The sequence below is a fragment of the Muscardinus avellanarius genome, assembly GCF_963383645.1.
Source record: "Muscardinus avellanarius genome assembly, chromosome: 7".
Lineage (NCBI taxonomy): Eukaryota > Metazoa > Chordata > Mammalia > Rodentia > Gliridae > Muscardinus > Muscardinus avellanarius.
In genome coordinates, this window is record NC_137793.1 from 27,916,104 (window position 1) to 27,931,695 (window position 15,592).

General features: G+C 46.4%; 1 protein-coding gene across 1 annotated transcript in view; it reads left to right on the forward strand.

Moving 5' to 3' along the window:
• The window catches only part of SNAP47 (synaptosome associated protein 47), a gene marked incomplete at both ends in the record, with an annotated part of 37,657 nt that extends 29,368 nt beyond the window's left edge, over positions 1 to 8,289 (forward strand). The window contains one exon of the mRNA XM_080698663.1: positions 8,140 to 8,289. Coding sequence (XP_080554789.1) covers positions 8,140 to 8,289 — 150 coding nt within the window. The remainder of the gene's footprint in view (positions 1 to 8,139) is intronic.
• Between the last annotated feature and the right edge of the window lie 7,303 nt (positions 8,290 to 15,592).

Here is a 15,592-nt window from a genome sequence, read left to right on the forward strand (position 1 = left end):
TATGTATGTCTCTTGGGCCTAGTTTTGTTTTTTGTTTTTTGTTTTGTTTTGTTTTGTTTTTTTGTGATACTGGGGGTGGGACAACCCAGAGCCCTTCTACCTCCAAGCTACACCCCTAGCCCAATTTTTTTATTCTTTATTTTGAAACAGGAATCTCACTGAGTTGCAAAGTGCCTCACTAAGTAGCTGAGGCTGTCCATGAACCATGGTCCTCCTGTCTCACGCTCCCAAATGCTGGGATTATAAGTGGGTCTAGTGGATTTATAGTGTTACTTAAGTTCTCTGTGTCCTTAATGATCTCATAACTAAACATTTAATCCATTATGACATCTTTTATTAACTTTTAAAAATGCATTGCAAGTGTGGTGCCATTTTTTATTTAGGTTGGGAAATGGGTTTTGGGTTTTTGGTGCTGTCAAATCATACAAATGAATGAGCAGGTGAAGCTGGGGTGCTGTTGGCTGTTGACTGTGAGCTCATGAGGGCACCATGTGCTGAGATGGTAGGCAAGGGCTTCTGAGGTTTAAGCTCCTGGAGGTTTAGCTAAGAACACAGGCTATGCCTGCATGTCATTGGTTCTGGTCAACTTGAGGAGCCCGGGTTTAGCATGTCTGCTGTGTTTCCTGTTTTGAGGGTCCCACTGGGGCACATCTCCTCATGTGAGATGAACCTTTGGTGGTGCTCCATTTAAATGTACCATGTGAGCCAGGTGTGGTGGCATACACTTATAATCCCAGTACTTGGGAGGCTGAGACAGGAGGATCACAAGTTCAAAGCCAGCTTCAGCAATTTAGTGAGGCTCTCAGCAACCCAGTGAGACCCTGTTTCCAAAAAAGAAATAAAATCAGGCTGGAGATGTAGCCTGGAGGTACAATGCCTCTAGGTTCAATCCCCAGTACCAATAAATAAATCAGTAAGTAAGTAAGTAAGTAAAATAAACAAACAAGTAAAATGTACTGTGTGCCAGGCTTGGTAGTGCAAGCCTGTAATCCCAGTACTTGGGAGGCTGAAACAGGGGGATTGCAGGCTCAAAGCCAGCCTTGGCTATTTAGTGAGGCCCTCTTTAACTTAGACCAATTTCTAAATAAGAAATAAAATCAGTCTAGAGGTATAACTTGAAGGTAGAATACCTCTGGGTTCGATCTCCAGTACCAAAAAATAAAAAATAAAAAAAAAAAATAGAGTCAGGCATGGTGGCCCATGCCTGTAATTCCAATAATTGGGAGGCTGAGACAGGAGGATCACAGGTTTGAACCCAGCCTAGGCAATTTAGCCAAGCCCTCAGCACCTTAACAAAGAGCCTGTTTCAAATTTTAAAAAATAATAAAATGGGGCTGGGGGTGTAGCTCAGAGGTAGAATCCCCTGGGTTTAATCCCAGTACCACAAAATAAATAAACAAATAATAGGGTTGTGCATATAGCTCAGAGGTAGAATGCCCTTGGATTCAAACTCTAGTACCATAAGAAATAAAAGTTTCATATGCCTCCTTTAGCATATATTCATTGCTCTCTCTCAAACATCTTGCTCTCTTCATGGGCATGAATCTCTGCTTGTGGCCTGGTAGCAGAGAGCTGCACAGGTGGATAGGGTGACCCAGGCCAGCCTCTGGGCCTCGCTGTCCAGGCCTCGAGTGAGAATGGCCACCTGTCACTGGTGCCTGGCTTCCAGATGTAGGATCCAGAGAGCCTCAAGACCTCTGCTGTCTCTAAGCCCCCTCAGAAATGGCACGGGTGACACCAGTCGCTGCAGCGTGGGTGTCCTGAGGAGGGAGCCTCATATTCCTGTGGCCCCAGACCACTTTGGAGACTCTCATGGACAGCCCCTGGGGCAAGGTCTGGGGTGGCCTGCGGGTGCTACACATGACAAATTGCAGCCTGCAGATCTGTCCCTGCAGCCCCATTTCCCTCCTCACCTCCACAGTCTGTTAATGGCCCCGACTGGTAGAACTATTCAGAGTTGCAGACAGCTTGATTTATCCCAGCTCTGTTCTTAAATGGTTGCTAATTTCTCACTGCAAGAAAACTCAGTTTCTGAGTGAGTCAGTGTAATACAGCTCAGGGCAGACAGCCTAGGCAAGACTCACTTTAGGTGTTGAGTATTCCCAGCCATACCCTGAGGCCTGGGGCTGTGCGACGGGGGAGAGGAGGACGTCGTTCAGATTCTGTGTGTTGCAGGGTTTGGCAGCACAGGGCGCCCTCCCAAGCCAGGTTCTGCTGTGGCAGTGCAGCTGGGCGCTCTCAGCGCATGTGGTGGGCTCTGGTGGTGCGGCTCCCCTTACCCTCGAGGGCATGTGCACAGCACTGGGAGCACTCTTCCTGGGTCCGGGGACTTTGTGCAGGTAGAGTGGCCATTGTGGGCTTCTGAGCTAGGCTCTTGTTCTAGAGCACCCCTGGGAGCTCTGGTCCTTAGAGTGGCATGGTGGGTGGAGGAGAGCAGCCCTCATGCTACCTTGGGGCCATGCCTGCTGGTTCCCTCTGTCTACTTCCTTCCCTGCATTCGTTTGTTCAGGTCTCGTCTCCACTTCCTGTCTGGCTTCTGCCTGAGTCACCAAACCCTTCGTTCCCTTCCCGGCCACAGACACTGAGGGAACCCGACACCCTCGGTGGGCAGTAGTGGCTCTGGCCGCTCCCCACTGCGCTCCCCACTGTGAGGGCGTTCGTGACTGCCTGCAGCGGAAGAGCCCTCCATGTTCCTGTGGTTTTTTCCAGAATGCTTCTCCCAGACACATGCACGTGTTTCTGTGTCTTGCCTGGGCCATGTAGACTGTGTTTTTTCCTCCTAAAACTCCTAAAAGCACTTTTAATCACGTAATTCCTATGTAGGTAAAACTGCCTGGTCACTATGTTTATTCATTTGTGTAGCAGGGACTTGGGAAAGCATCCTTTTTGAGCCTGGTCTTTTTCTCACAGCCAGAAAAGGCTCATCAGAGAGGCCCCTGGATATTTCAGAGGCTGGCAGCATTGTACACTGATGACTAGACAGCTTGTCATCCTGGGCCATAGAGGGAACAACTGTTTTTAAGGTTTGGCTATGCTTTGTGAGTTCCATTCTTTCCATCTTGTTATATGGAATGCACACGATGCTACTTAATTACTTCAATCCCTCTCTTAAAGGAAAAAGGCTACCAGTATTCCAGAGGTGCTAGTACTTTGAAGGTTAACTCAGTAATTCTTTTCATTTACAGACCTCATCACTATAAAGATCTCTCTTCAATTTTTGCAGTATTAGTTGATTTCAAGTACATTTTGTCAGGCAAGCCAAGAGTCTTAACAGACTATTTGGAATGAGTCCTATATTTTAAGGCTTAAAAATTGGCGAGACTTTTTCCAAATCAAAAGTTGAATGGCAACCAGCCTGTATTTTGAGAATTTATACAATAAAATGCCCAAATTTTCATAGGCAATCAGGCTGGATTTGACTACCAATTAACTATGTGTGCATATTATTTCTTTGCTTTTTGCACAGTTTCATTGTACATAGGGAAAAAGCAGTTGGTTTAGGCTTTCAGGAAGGTGGCATGGAAGTATAGGACCACAGGGTCTGGGGTAGAGATGGTCCTTGGGGATGAGGTCATGTGGACCTGCTGTCCTGTTTCACACATGGCTCCTGTTCACCTAGATGTCCTGGTCGAGATATGTGTTGACTGATACTCAAACTGGCATATAGGGACTTTGTACATATTCTACATATTCATTATATTAAAATATACATAATAAATCATTGGGGGGGGTTTTGGTACTGGTGATTGGACCTAGGGGCATTTTACCTCGCAGCTACATACATAGGCCTGCCTGCCTATCTATCTAGCTATCTAGCTATCTACTTATTTTTGTGGTGCCAGGGATAGAACCCAGGGGCCTTCTACCTCTGAGCTATACCCCCAGCCCTATTTTTTATTCTTAATTTTGAAACAGTGTCTCACTAAGTTGCAGAGGGCCTCACTAAGTAGCTGAGGCTGGCTTTGAACCTGTGATCCCCCCGTCTCAGCCTCCCAAGTACTGGGATTACAAGTATGTGCCACCATGTCCCACAGTAAATCATTGTTTTTATTGATTTTTTTTCAAATGTAATAATTTGGATATATTCAATTTTTTTTACTCTTTAATATGTGGGTATTTTTAGCAGCAGTCAGAAACTGTCAGATTTTGGGTTTTCAGAATATGGATATCAAACCTTCGTGCTAGTATGATAGACATGGATTTGTTTTTTGTTTTGTTTGTTTGTTTGGTGGTACTGGGGTACCTGGGAGCCCTTCTACCTCCGGGCTACACTCCCAGACCTATTTTATACTTTTTTATTTTTGGAAACAGTCTCCTAAGCCAGCGTGGCTGGCTTCGAACCTGCGCGATCCTCCTGTCTCCGCCTCCCAAGCACGGGGATTACAAGCGTGCGCCACCACGCCCGGCTGATAGACATGGATTTGGATCATGGATCTGACTGTTTTTTTTAACTACTCTTGCCTCCTCCTTGAACTAATTTCTACGCGCATATTCTTATTAGACATAAGGTAATCACCACTAAATACAAGCAAGTGGCTACGGAGTGGCAGGACCCGCAGGATGCATGGTTGGAGGCCGTGGAGCCAGAGTTCTGGAAGGGATTTGGCCTCCAGCATGAATGCATTGCTGGAGGCCCAGCTCTCAGCTCCAGTGCAAAGAGGTCACAGTGTACAATTTGGAGCCTTGTGGTCCAGAAACACATCTCTACTTCAAACACAGTCACATATCTGTTATGAATGGGGGCATGGTCTGAGAAGTGCATCACTGTGGGAACGTAGAGGTTATATGTTCAAAACTATGATGGCCATGATGTCACTGGGCAGTTTAATCTTATGGGACCTTGTTGTGTAGAGACCCATCACTTTCTAAAACAATACCATGAGGCCATACACTCAGTTACATTTCAAAGAGATTGACAAGACCTAGAGACGGCAGAGACGTGCTCCCAGGGGCTGTGTGTGGGCTGGCAGGGGGGCCTTGTCTGGGTGTAAGATGACATACGACTGGGTGGCAAAGGCCATAATTGTATGCCAGTTCCTGGCAAGATGACCTCCCTACCACACCAGGAGTGGAAGTAAATGAGAAAGAAGTTGTTGACCAGAGAAAGTGGCAGGGAGGAACCAAACTACCCCGGCTGCTGGCTGGGATTTATTTTTCTCCTTTTACTGCGCAGTCTGGGCATCCGCCATGTGAGGTCATAGGCATAGGAGATGGAAAAGGCCTACTGTATGAGGTCATCCGGCCCACCCCCCAGGGCTAGCTGACCCCCACAGTATACTTTCCAGAGCTGCAGCCAGTTTCCAAGTAATGACTCAATTGATGGAGTTTCCACCAGTTCCCAGAGGGAGCGGGAGGGCTTGTCTGGGGCCGCTGCCTGCAATCAGCAGTGTTCATCTGCCTTGTGACAGTGAGCCCAGCCTGGGCACGGTGTCTGTGGGGAAAGGTGGGCTGTCTTGCTTTGGTCACAGCCTTGCTTTGTGCCCTCGAGCAGACTTGGCACTCCCGCTGTATACACGGGGTTAAGATGGGCTCCTCTGAGACACAGTGGTGACCCAGCAGAGCCTCTTCAATTCATACAGCCATGCAGAGGTTGGGCCTTACTGTCCTGGGCCCCTTCTGCCTCTGTTTTGTTCCCTGTTGCTCAGATGCAGAGCACAGGGCTAAAGTCTTCTTGTTGCTGGAGGCCAGGCAAGGCCTGTCAGTAACGTGTTCCTCATGATTCTAGATTCCAGCCCCAGGCATCTGACCCCAGAGCAACTGGACACCATCTGCTAGAGTCTCTGCAAGTTCCTGCTGGGTCACCTGCCAGGTCCTTGCAGGCACCTGCTAGTGTGATAGTTTGAGCCTGAGGCACACCAGTGGCACTTTTGAGGCCCACCCCAGGTCCCTGCAGGATGCAGAGCTTTCCCACCTGTGTCATCAGGTAGAGCCTGGGAAAGGTCTCAGGCACAATGCCATTACTAGATGAGCTGTAGGGGCCCTCTGAAGTCACCGTCCAGGTGGTCCCTGAAACACTCGGGCACTGCAGGTGAACCTGCCACCAGGCAGCCTGTGGGGAGGCAGCGAGTATGGCCAAGGTCCCTCCTGATGAATCAGAATCTTGGGTCCTCTTGAGCCCTCACCCACAATCTGAAACTTGCCCTAAAAGCAGATGTTCATGTTTATCACAAGTATCTGTCATTACTGTGTCTTGTGAAATGTTTTCTCTCTGTGTGTGTGTGTGTGTGTGTGTGTGTGTGTGTGTGTGTACATGCATGTGTGTATGCACACTACTGGGATTGAACCCAGAGGCATCTACCTCTAAGCCATTCCCCCAGCTCTTTTTTTCTTCTTCTTCCAAACAGGGTCTCGTTAGGTTACTGAGAATCTCACTATGTTGTTGATGCTGTTTTCTATGGTTTTTTTTCTTTTTTTGGTGGTACTGGGGGTGGAACCCAGAGGCTTTCTACCTCCGGGCTATACCCCCAGACATTTTTTATATTTTATTTGGAAACAGGGTCTCACTAAGTTGCTGAGAGCCTCACTAAGTAACTGAGGCTGGCTTCGAACCCGTGTGATTCTCCTGTCTTAGCCTCCAAGTGCGGGGATTACAAGCGTTGCGCCACCACGCCCGGCTTCTGTTGATGCTGTTTTCAAACCAGCAATTCTTCTGTCTCAGCCTCCCAAGTACTGGAATTGCAAGCGTGCGTGACCATGCCCAGCATGGGTTTTTTTGTTTGTTTGTTTTACAGTACTGGCGATGGAACCCAGGAGCAGTCTATGCTGAGCTATGCCCCAGCCCTATTTTTTATTCTTTATTTTGAAACCGGGTCTCACTGAGTTGCAAAGGGTCTCACTAAGTAGCTGTGGTTGTCTACAAACCACGGTCCTCTTGTCTCAGCCTTCCAGGTGCTGGGATTACAAACCTGTGCCAGCACACCCAGGTCCCAGCGTGGTTTTTTTTTTTTGTTTTGTTTTGTTTTTGTTTGGTGGTGGTTGTTATTGTTGTCAGTTCGAGCATATTGTTTTTAAACCTATGCATTCTGTGAGCATATAGTTACAGTAATGCTCCATAATGTGATGAGTCTTCACAGAATTGCAATGAAATGAAACTGCATGAACTGAGACATGAGTCATGGATGCAGGCTGTGCAGAGCCACGGGAAAGCTAGGCCCACCCAGCCTCGCCTGACCCCACTGGCCTTGGCCACCCTCCTTATCAGTCCAAGCACATGCCCACCAGCATCTGTTCCCTGTGCCTTTCTGCACAGGTCAGCATGGCTGGCCTCTGCTTCTCCCACAGCTGAATTGCGCAGCTCCTGTTGCCATCAGATTATGGGCATGAGTAGCTTACCAGTGGGGTTGTATTCTGAGGGGTGTGTTGAGGCGATTTTGTCCTGACCTCACAGGGACTGAGGCTGACTAGAGGTATGGTTCAGTTGCTGGCATGGCCTCTGTGCAGCCAGGCGATGGTGAGCACGAGGTGCACAGGGCTGCTCACAGCCAACTTCTTGAGGAACAGAAGGGATGCCTCCTAAAGAATGGGTGACACAGTAGCCACAGAGACCAGCAGCACGCTCGTCGGTGTCAGGCATCCCCCTCCTAGCATGGCAGGCAGCATGGCAGTTCATCCACACCAGCATCACTGGGATGTGAGGTGGCAGTGCTGCCCAGGCGAGGGGCTCCATCTCAGGCTTGGGACCCCCGTTGTGTGTGTGGTCCCCCACAAGGTGAGCCACTGTGAGGCACACGCTAAGGTTTGTAGTGTTGTGCTATTTGTGCTTACGGGGGCCACCTTCCATGCATGTGGAGAAGTGCCAGCTCTTCTTTTTCAGGCTTGTGTTTCCCCACATCTATGTGAGCACATAGATAATGAACATGGTGACTTCCCAGCAGGAAGTAGGCGTGGGTTGCACAGAGCAGGCCCCGCAGGCTAGTTACTGTGTCTAGCGGCTGGCAGGCCGCTGTGTCCTGGGACCACAGGGTCAAGTACCTAGTGCTGAGGCCAGGCCCAGAGACCGGGCCTCTGGGCTCTGTCCCCACTAAGTCAAAACATCATCGGGCTGCCTCATCAGCTGTCTGAGGGGTTGTAACAGTGGCAGAAGCAGCATGTTTCTGGCAACAGGAAAGCCACTTGTGCATTATTTGTGCTTTTCCCCAGATCTTGAGCAAGCTGAAGGGACTGGCGCTGGACAGCGAGGCAGAGCTGCAGCGGCAGGGTGAGGCCCTGGATGGCATCACCACAGCCGTGGACCGGACAACCCTGACAGTGGACAAGCACAACCGGCGCATGAAAAAGTTGACCCGGTAGGACACAGATCAGAGAGCTGCCACTTCTGGTGCCACTCTGCGGGTCTGCTGCTGCCGAGGCTCTGCAGGCTCCCAGGCTCCCAGGACTGGCGGCAAAGGGAGGGGGCACTGAGCGCACAAGGGCCTCCTAGGTGCCTTGAACTCATGAGTGGGGGCTGCCACCATGGCGTAGCCATCCTTCCTGGCCTGGCCAAGACCCAGCTCAGGGCTCCGGGCACATGGCTGCAGCCCAGCTGTCCCACACAACGCTCCTGAGTTTTCACCGTTTTCATCAAGCGCTAGAGAAAGATGAAAGTCTTCATGAAAGAAATGTGACTGCTCGTTCCAGCTGTGTCCTCGAGTCATCACAGGCACACTACCAGTGACATGAGATACCGCCCGTCCTGCTCGTCTCCCCTGTGCCACAGAGTCCGGGTCCCCTCTGGCCTCCAGCAGATACCTGCCTGGCCCCACCCAGAGCAACGACCGTGACAGCACTTCTAACAGTGCTGGATTTTGTCTTTACTGCCCCGGGTCTGACTGGAAATTAAAGAGAAGTATTAGTTTCTGAAGGTTTAGAAGCAATACTTTGAGTTTGCCTTTGTTCTTATGTGAGTGAGGCCCTCACAGCAGCCTTTGTGGTCAACTCCTGGATTAATGGGCACATGATGATTGGGTGTGTATGTGGTATTATCGTTTAGATCTGAACTGTCCCCTAACAGCTCTTGTGTTGCAGTTTGGGCCCCAGTGCAGTGATGTCCAGAAATAAGGTTTTTGGGAAGTGATTAGATCATGAGGGCTCTGACCTCATTGATGGATTAATCCATTAATGGAGTCATAAATGAATGAACTTCTGGGAGGGGGTGGAAACCGTAGAGGGCAGAGTCCAGTTGGAGGAAGTGGGTCATTGGAAGCATGCCCTGAAAGGGTTCATCTTGTACTTTACCTTCTCCCCTTCCTGGAAATAAAAGCAACAGAACCAGCTGACCATGAATTGAAACCTCTGAAACCATAAGCCAAAATAAATCTTTCCCCCTTTAGGTTGTTTTCCTCAGGTATTTTGTCACAGCCACAGAAAGCTGACTTAGCAGTGGGCTATAGTGTGATAATTCAATACGTGTTGGATGTGATGATTGAATCAGGGCAGTCAGTATTTCCATCTTCTCAAACACTTAACCATTTATTGGTATCAGGAGGCTTCAAACTCCTCTCTCCTAGTTTTCATGAAATATATAATAAACCGCTGTGAACTATAGTCATCCTACTGTGCTGCGGGGCCCTCAGGCTTAATCCTCCTTTCTAGCTCTGTTTTGGTTTCCATTGTCCAACCTCCCTCCATCTTCCCCGCCCCTCCCCACCAAGCCACTAGTGACCACTGTTACACTCTCTTCTATGAAATCAGTTTTTTTCCCTGGGCCAATCCTTGTTGAATACAGCATTTCTATTAGTTGAATGTTGGTATTGTTTGCATGACAGACCTTGGTTTGAGAGGAGAGCTCTGTGTGCTTTTGACAGAAGAGAGACAGGTGATGTATACCTACCCCAGACCCCACGGCTGGTAGGACCTTACTTGGAGCCCCTCTCACTACAGGCCAATGAGATCCAGGTGGCACAGAGCCAGTCTGCAGAGCCTGCAGCAGCATAAGATGCAGATATCCAGAGACTATGGTATTAGGCTCAAATTGGCCCTTCTATGCCTCCATTGCATATCAGTTTCCTTTATGAGACATTACTCACATGCTGCCTGTCTTCCCAATTAGCCCATTTCTCAGAGGACACTGCCCGACAGGCAGCAGTGAGGTCCTGGGTGGACACAGGGAGAAGTCACCTCCAGAGTCAAATTTTGCAGGTGGGAAGACTGCTATGTAGGGATGGGTACAGGGGTTAGGGGAAGAGGGAACAGCAAGAGATATCTATGATGTCCTGTGTGGCCAGAACCCGTAACTCACCATTAGCAATGTGGAGCACTGAGCAGATAGAGAATACCTTGACACTGGGTCCAAGCCTCACTTGGCTTCTGACTAAGAACAGAGTTCAGCCCCATGGGCATCCCACTGCCTGGGGGTGCACACCTGGCCTGCTCCTCCTGCCTGGATGGCTTCCATCCATTGCCAAAATCCAAATCATGATGTCAGGAACCTCCTACGTCTCCTAACAACTTACTGTCACTGGACCACACCTTGTGGCGGGAGATTCTTTGTCAATTCACTGTCACAAGACCTCACACTGCGGGGTGGGCTCTTTTAAGCCCTCTTACTCTCGAGGAGTCTCAGACTGAGGGGTGGGCTGTGTCCTCTGTCCCTTCACTGTTATAGGGCCTTGTACAGTGGGGTGCAGGACTCCTGGGTTCTATTCCCGCATGGACCACAGGACTTCATTATCTGGTTCTTCCAAGTTGGTACTTGTGAGGCTTTATTGGGTTTGCTTTTCTTGGGTCAGAACTCTTCTCCATGCATGGACCTGTGGAACCAGAAAACATGTCTGCTACCAAGAGAAATTGGCATATGATCACAGTGACAGGCATTTTGTTGTAAAAAGAAAAAATGGAATTTAGAAAGGCATTTCTGAAGCTGGGCATGGAAGCACATGCTTGTAATCCCAGCATTTGGGAGACTGAGACAGGATGATCATGGTTCGCGGACAGCCTCAGCTACTTAGTGAGGCCCTCTGCAACTCAGTGAGAACCTGTTTTGTTTTGTTTTGTTTTGTTTTGTGGTTCTGGGGGTGGAACCGAGAGGCTTTCTACCTCTGGGCTATACTTCCAGACCTATTTTATGTTTTATTTGGAAACAGGGTCTCACTAAGTTGCTGAGAGCCTCACTTAGTAGCTGAGGCTGGCTTTGAACCTGTGCGATCCTCCTGTCTCAGCCTCCCAAATGTGGGAATTACAAGCGTGCGCCACCACACCCAGCTGAGAACCTGTTTTAAAATAAAGAATAAAAAAATAGGGCTGGGGAGCCGGGTGTGGTGGCACACGCTTGTAATCCCCACACTTGGGAGGCTGAGACAGGAGGATCGCACAGGTTCGAAGCCAGCCTCAGCTACTTAGTGAGGCTTTCAGCAACTTAGTGAGACCCTGTTTCCAAATTAAATAGGGCTGGGGGTGTAGCTCAGAGGTAGAATGCCTCTGGGTTCCATCCCCAGTACAATGAATGAATGAATGAATGAATGAATAAAAGAGTTCCTAGACTTTTCCTCTCCAATCATTTCTTGAGAGCCTTGCCATCATCCCTTTATCCTTTTAAGAAGTAAAAATGTGAACATAGTGAAAAATCAACTCTTCCTGGATATCTCCAGGGCAAACACTGCTCCCACAATTGGGTCAACAGATGGCAAATACAGATATTTCCTCTTGCTAGAGCATAAACCCATGATAGAATCCTCCACAGAGGCCAGATTAGGAGGGAAAATCTGCACTGTGAGTGGCAATTGCTGAAGGCTCATTGTGCACAAGCCTGAAAGATAAAACCTGTGAGAGACATGGTCAAATGGGACCCTGGCCTCTTGTGAGTTTCCAGAAGTTCCACCATGTTTTCACAGGAAATGGCACAGTAACAGATCCTATAAGCTTCCAAGAGAGGGAAGTAGCCACTTTTTGAAGTATGCCAGAACATTCTGTTCTTAAGTCCTGACCTCAAGAGAAACCATTTTACTAGTGCTTGACTTGTGGGGGGAGAAGTGGGACATACCCAGCTGCCTGGGCCATCGTGACTTACTAAAGAGGTTGAAGGTGCTTGAGAAGCACTTATGAAGTTTATCATCCAGGGACACTCATCAAGACCAGACCTAATCATAGGGCTATAGAACAGTTCCTTCTCTGCATCTTTAACACTGTTATTACTAAAGTTCTATTTACATCACTTTCTTTTATTCTGTACATTATGTCCACCCTTCAACAAAAAACTACAAGGCATACTAAAAAATTAAAAGTACAGACTAAAGAGACTAAACTAGCTTTAGAACCAGAGTCATATATAGCAAGAATGTTGGAATCATCAAAACAAGAACTTTCAAAAAATACTGTGCTGAATGTACTAAGGCTTTCATGGAAAAGTGCTTTGCATGCAAGAACTTGTGGATAATAGAAGCAGAAGGATGGACATTCTATGAAATAATTAAAAATAAATGCTAGAGATAACAAAAATATGGTAGCAGAAATAAAGAATGCCTTTGATGGGCTCCTCAATAAACTGGGACTATGGGCTTGATGATAGGACAACAGAAACTTCCAGAATAAAAAGCCAAGAGAAAATTCTAGGGGGAAAAAAGATAAAACAGAATGCCCAAGAATTGTGGGACAATTATAAAAGTATAATATACACATACTGAGAATACCAAAAGAAGAAAAAGAGAAGGAAGTAGAAGAAACATTTGAGGTGATAATGACTAGGAATTTCCCCAAGTTAATATGAGATACCAGACCTCAAGTCCAGGAAGCTCAGAGAACAGGAAGCAGGAGAAATGCAAATAGCTATGCCTAGGTCAAGCACATTTAAAAATAAAATACAAGAAAAATAGTTTTTAAAAGTCTTGAAAGAAGCCAGAGGAAAAAATACTCTTCCTAGAGTAACCAGTATAAGAACTACATATGACTTCTCAGAAACCATGAAAACAAGGAGAGAGTAGAGTGAAATACTTAAAAAGTGCTGAAAAAGGAAAACCCACCAACTAGAACTCTGTACTCTGAAATTATCCTTCAATCATGTAGAAGAAATAAATTCTCAAACAGAAACAGAGAAGCCAGAGCCGGGCGTGGTGGCACACACTTGTAATCCCAGCATTCGGGAGGCTGAGACTGGAGGATCGCGGTTTGCGGACAGCCTCAGCTACTTAGTGAGGCCCTCTGCAACTCAGTGAGACCCAGTTTCAAAATAAAGAATAATAAAAAAAAATAGGGCAGGGGGTGTTGCTCGGAGGTTGAATGCCCCTGGATTCCATCCCCAGACCCGCAAAAAAAAAAAAAAAAAAAAAAAAAAAAGAAAAGAAAAGAAAAAGAAAAAAACAGAGAAGCCAGGCCTGGTGGCACATGTTTGTAATCCCAGCATTTGAGAAGCTGAGACAGGGGAAAAGCCTTAGACCCTTTGCAACTCAGTGAGACCTTGTTTCAAAATAAAGAATTAAAAAAAATTAGGGCTGAGGGTGTAGCTCAAAGGTAGAATGCCCTTGTATTCAATCCCTAGTACTGCAAAAGAAAAAAAAAGTAATGCAAATAACGTGTAAAATAAATGACAGCAATGATACAATAGATGGAAGGGAAGAATTAGGATTATTTTGTAATTACAAGACAGTGACACTACCCACAAAGTGGCAAAGTGTTATTTGAAAGTAGATTTGGATTATTTGTAAGTGCATATTATAAACTCTGGGGCAAGCAGTAGAAGAAGTAAGCCAGGCATGGTGGCGCACACCTCTAATCCCAGTACTTAGGTGGCTGAGACAGGAGGATTGTAAATTCAAGGACAGCTACAACCACTAGGTGAGACCCTGTTTTAAAATAAGAAATAAAAATGGCCAGGGGTATAGCTCAGAATTCACCTGGATTTAATCCCCAGTATCACCCTCCAAAAAAAAAGTATAACTGATAGGCTAAGAAAGGAGAGAATATGGAATTAAAATGCTCAGTTAAAATCACAAGACCTGGGCATGATGGCACATGCTTATAATCCCAGGATATGGGAGGCTGCAACAGGAGGATCACAGGTTTGCAATTAGCCTCAGCTACTTATTGAGGCCTTCCACAACTTAATGAGACTCTTTAAATAAAGAATAAGCTGAGTATTGTGGCACACACTTGTAATCCCAGTACTTGGAAGGCTGAACCAGGAAGATCACAGGTTCGTGGCCAGCCTCGGTTACTTAGTGAGGCCATCTGCAACTTAGTGAGACCCTGTTTCAAAATTAAGAATGAGAGGCTGGAAATATAGCTCGGAGCTAGAATGCCCCTGGGATCAACCCCCAGTTACTCATGAAAGAAAAAGAAAGAAGGAAAGAAAAGAAAGAAAGAAAGAAAGAAAGAAAGAAAGAAAGAAAGAAAGAAAGAAAGAGAGAGAGAGAAAGAAAAAAACAAAAACAAAACAAGGTTGAGAGTGTAGCTCAGAGTAGAATGCCCCTGAATTCAATCCACAACATCACAAAAAATAAAATAACAAAAGGCTGGGCATTGTTGCACACACCTATAATCCTAGAACTTGGAAAGCTGAGATGGGAGAATCGCAGGTTGGAGGATAACCTTAACTACTAGTGAGACTCTCATCAACCTTAAGAGATCCTGCTTAAACATAAAAATAAAAGTAGGGCTGAGGATGTAGCTTGGAGGTAGAATTCCCCCGGGTTCAATCCCTAGTACCACAAAATAAAATCACAAAGGGCCAGGCGTGATGGTGCATGATTGTAATCCCAGTAGGTGGGAAGCTGAGACAGGAGGATCACAGGTTTGTGACCAGCCTCAGCAACTGAGTGAGGCCCTTCACAACTTAATGAGATTGCTTCAAATTAAAAAATAAAATAGGACTGAGGGTGTAGCTCATAGGTAAAATGTCCCTGCGTTAAATCTCTAGTACCATAAAAAAAAAATCACAAAAGCCAAAAAGAGAATGAAAGACAAAAAATAGAAACAAAGAACCACTGAAACAAATTGAAAACAATGACAAGTGACAGATACAATGATATCAACCCAACTATCAACAACCAGAACCCCCTTAGGCAGTAGGTCTGAAGTGCTGGTAAAAATGGAAGTGAATCTCTCCCCAAACGGGAACACATGCTTGTACTCAATGCAGTTGACTAAACCTTTATTCACCAATGTTTCAGTAACTGTGTGAAGAGAAAGACTTACCAGTGGATGAGAGTTGACCTTTCAACTGTATATGGTGCAGAAATTTTAATGTTAAGAGAAATATTGACCTCACCACAAAATTTTGGGAATGTATTTTTTGGAGAAACCTTTTCCAGTTATACCAATGTTCCATGGTAACAACCAAGTTGTAAAAGATATACTGGTAAAAGCTGATCTTCATACAAGTTCTCAGCAATCTTTTAGCCTCCAATGCTGCAGTAGCTGAACTTAAACTCAATTGTGTACTGATGATGTCATACATCATGGGGTAAGGGAAATTGGAACATACATGTAAGGATTAATGTTACTACTTTTCAAAAAGCTCTGCTTGTACCTTAATTTGGAATTTTTGTCTTCTACTTTTTATTATACCCAAGAACCTATTTCTTTCTTCTTTTTTTTTTTTTTTTGGTGGTACTGGGGGTGGAACCCAGAAGCCTTCTACCTCCAGGCTACACTCCCAGACCTATTTTATATTTTATTTGGAAAC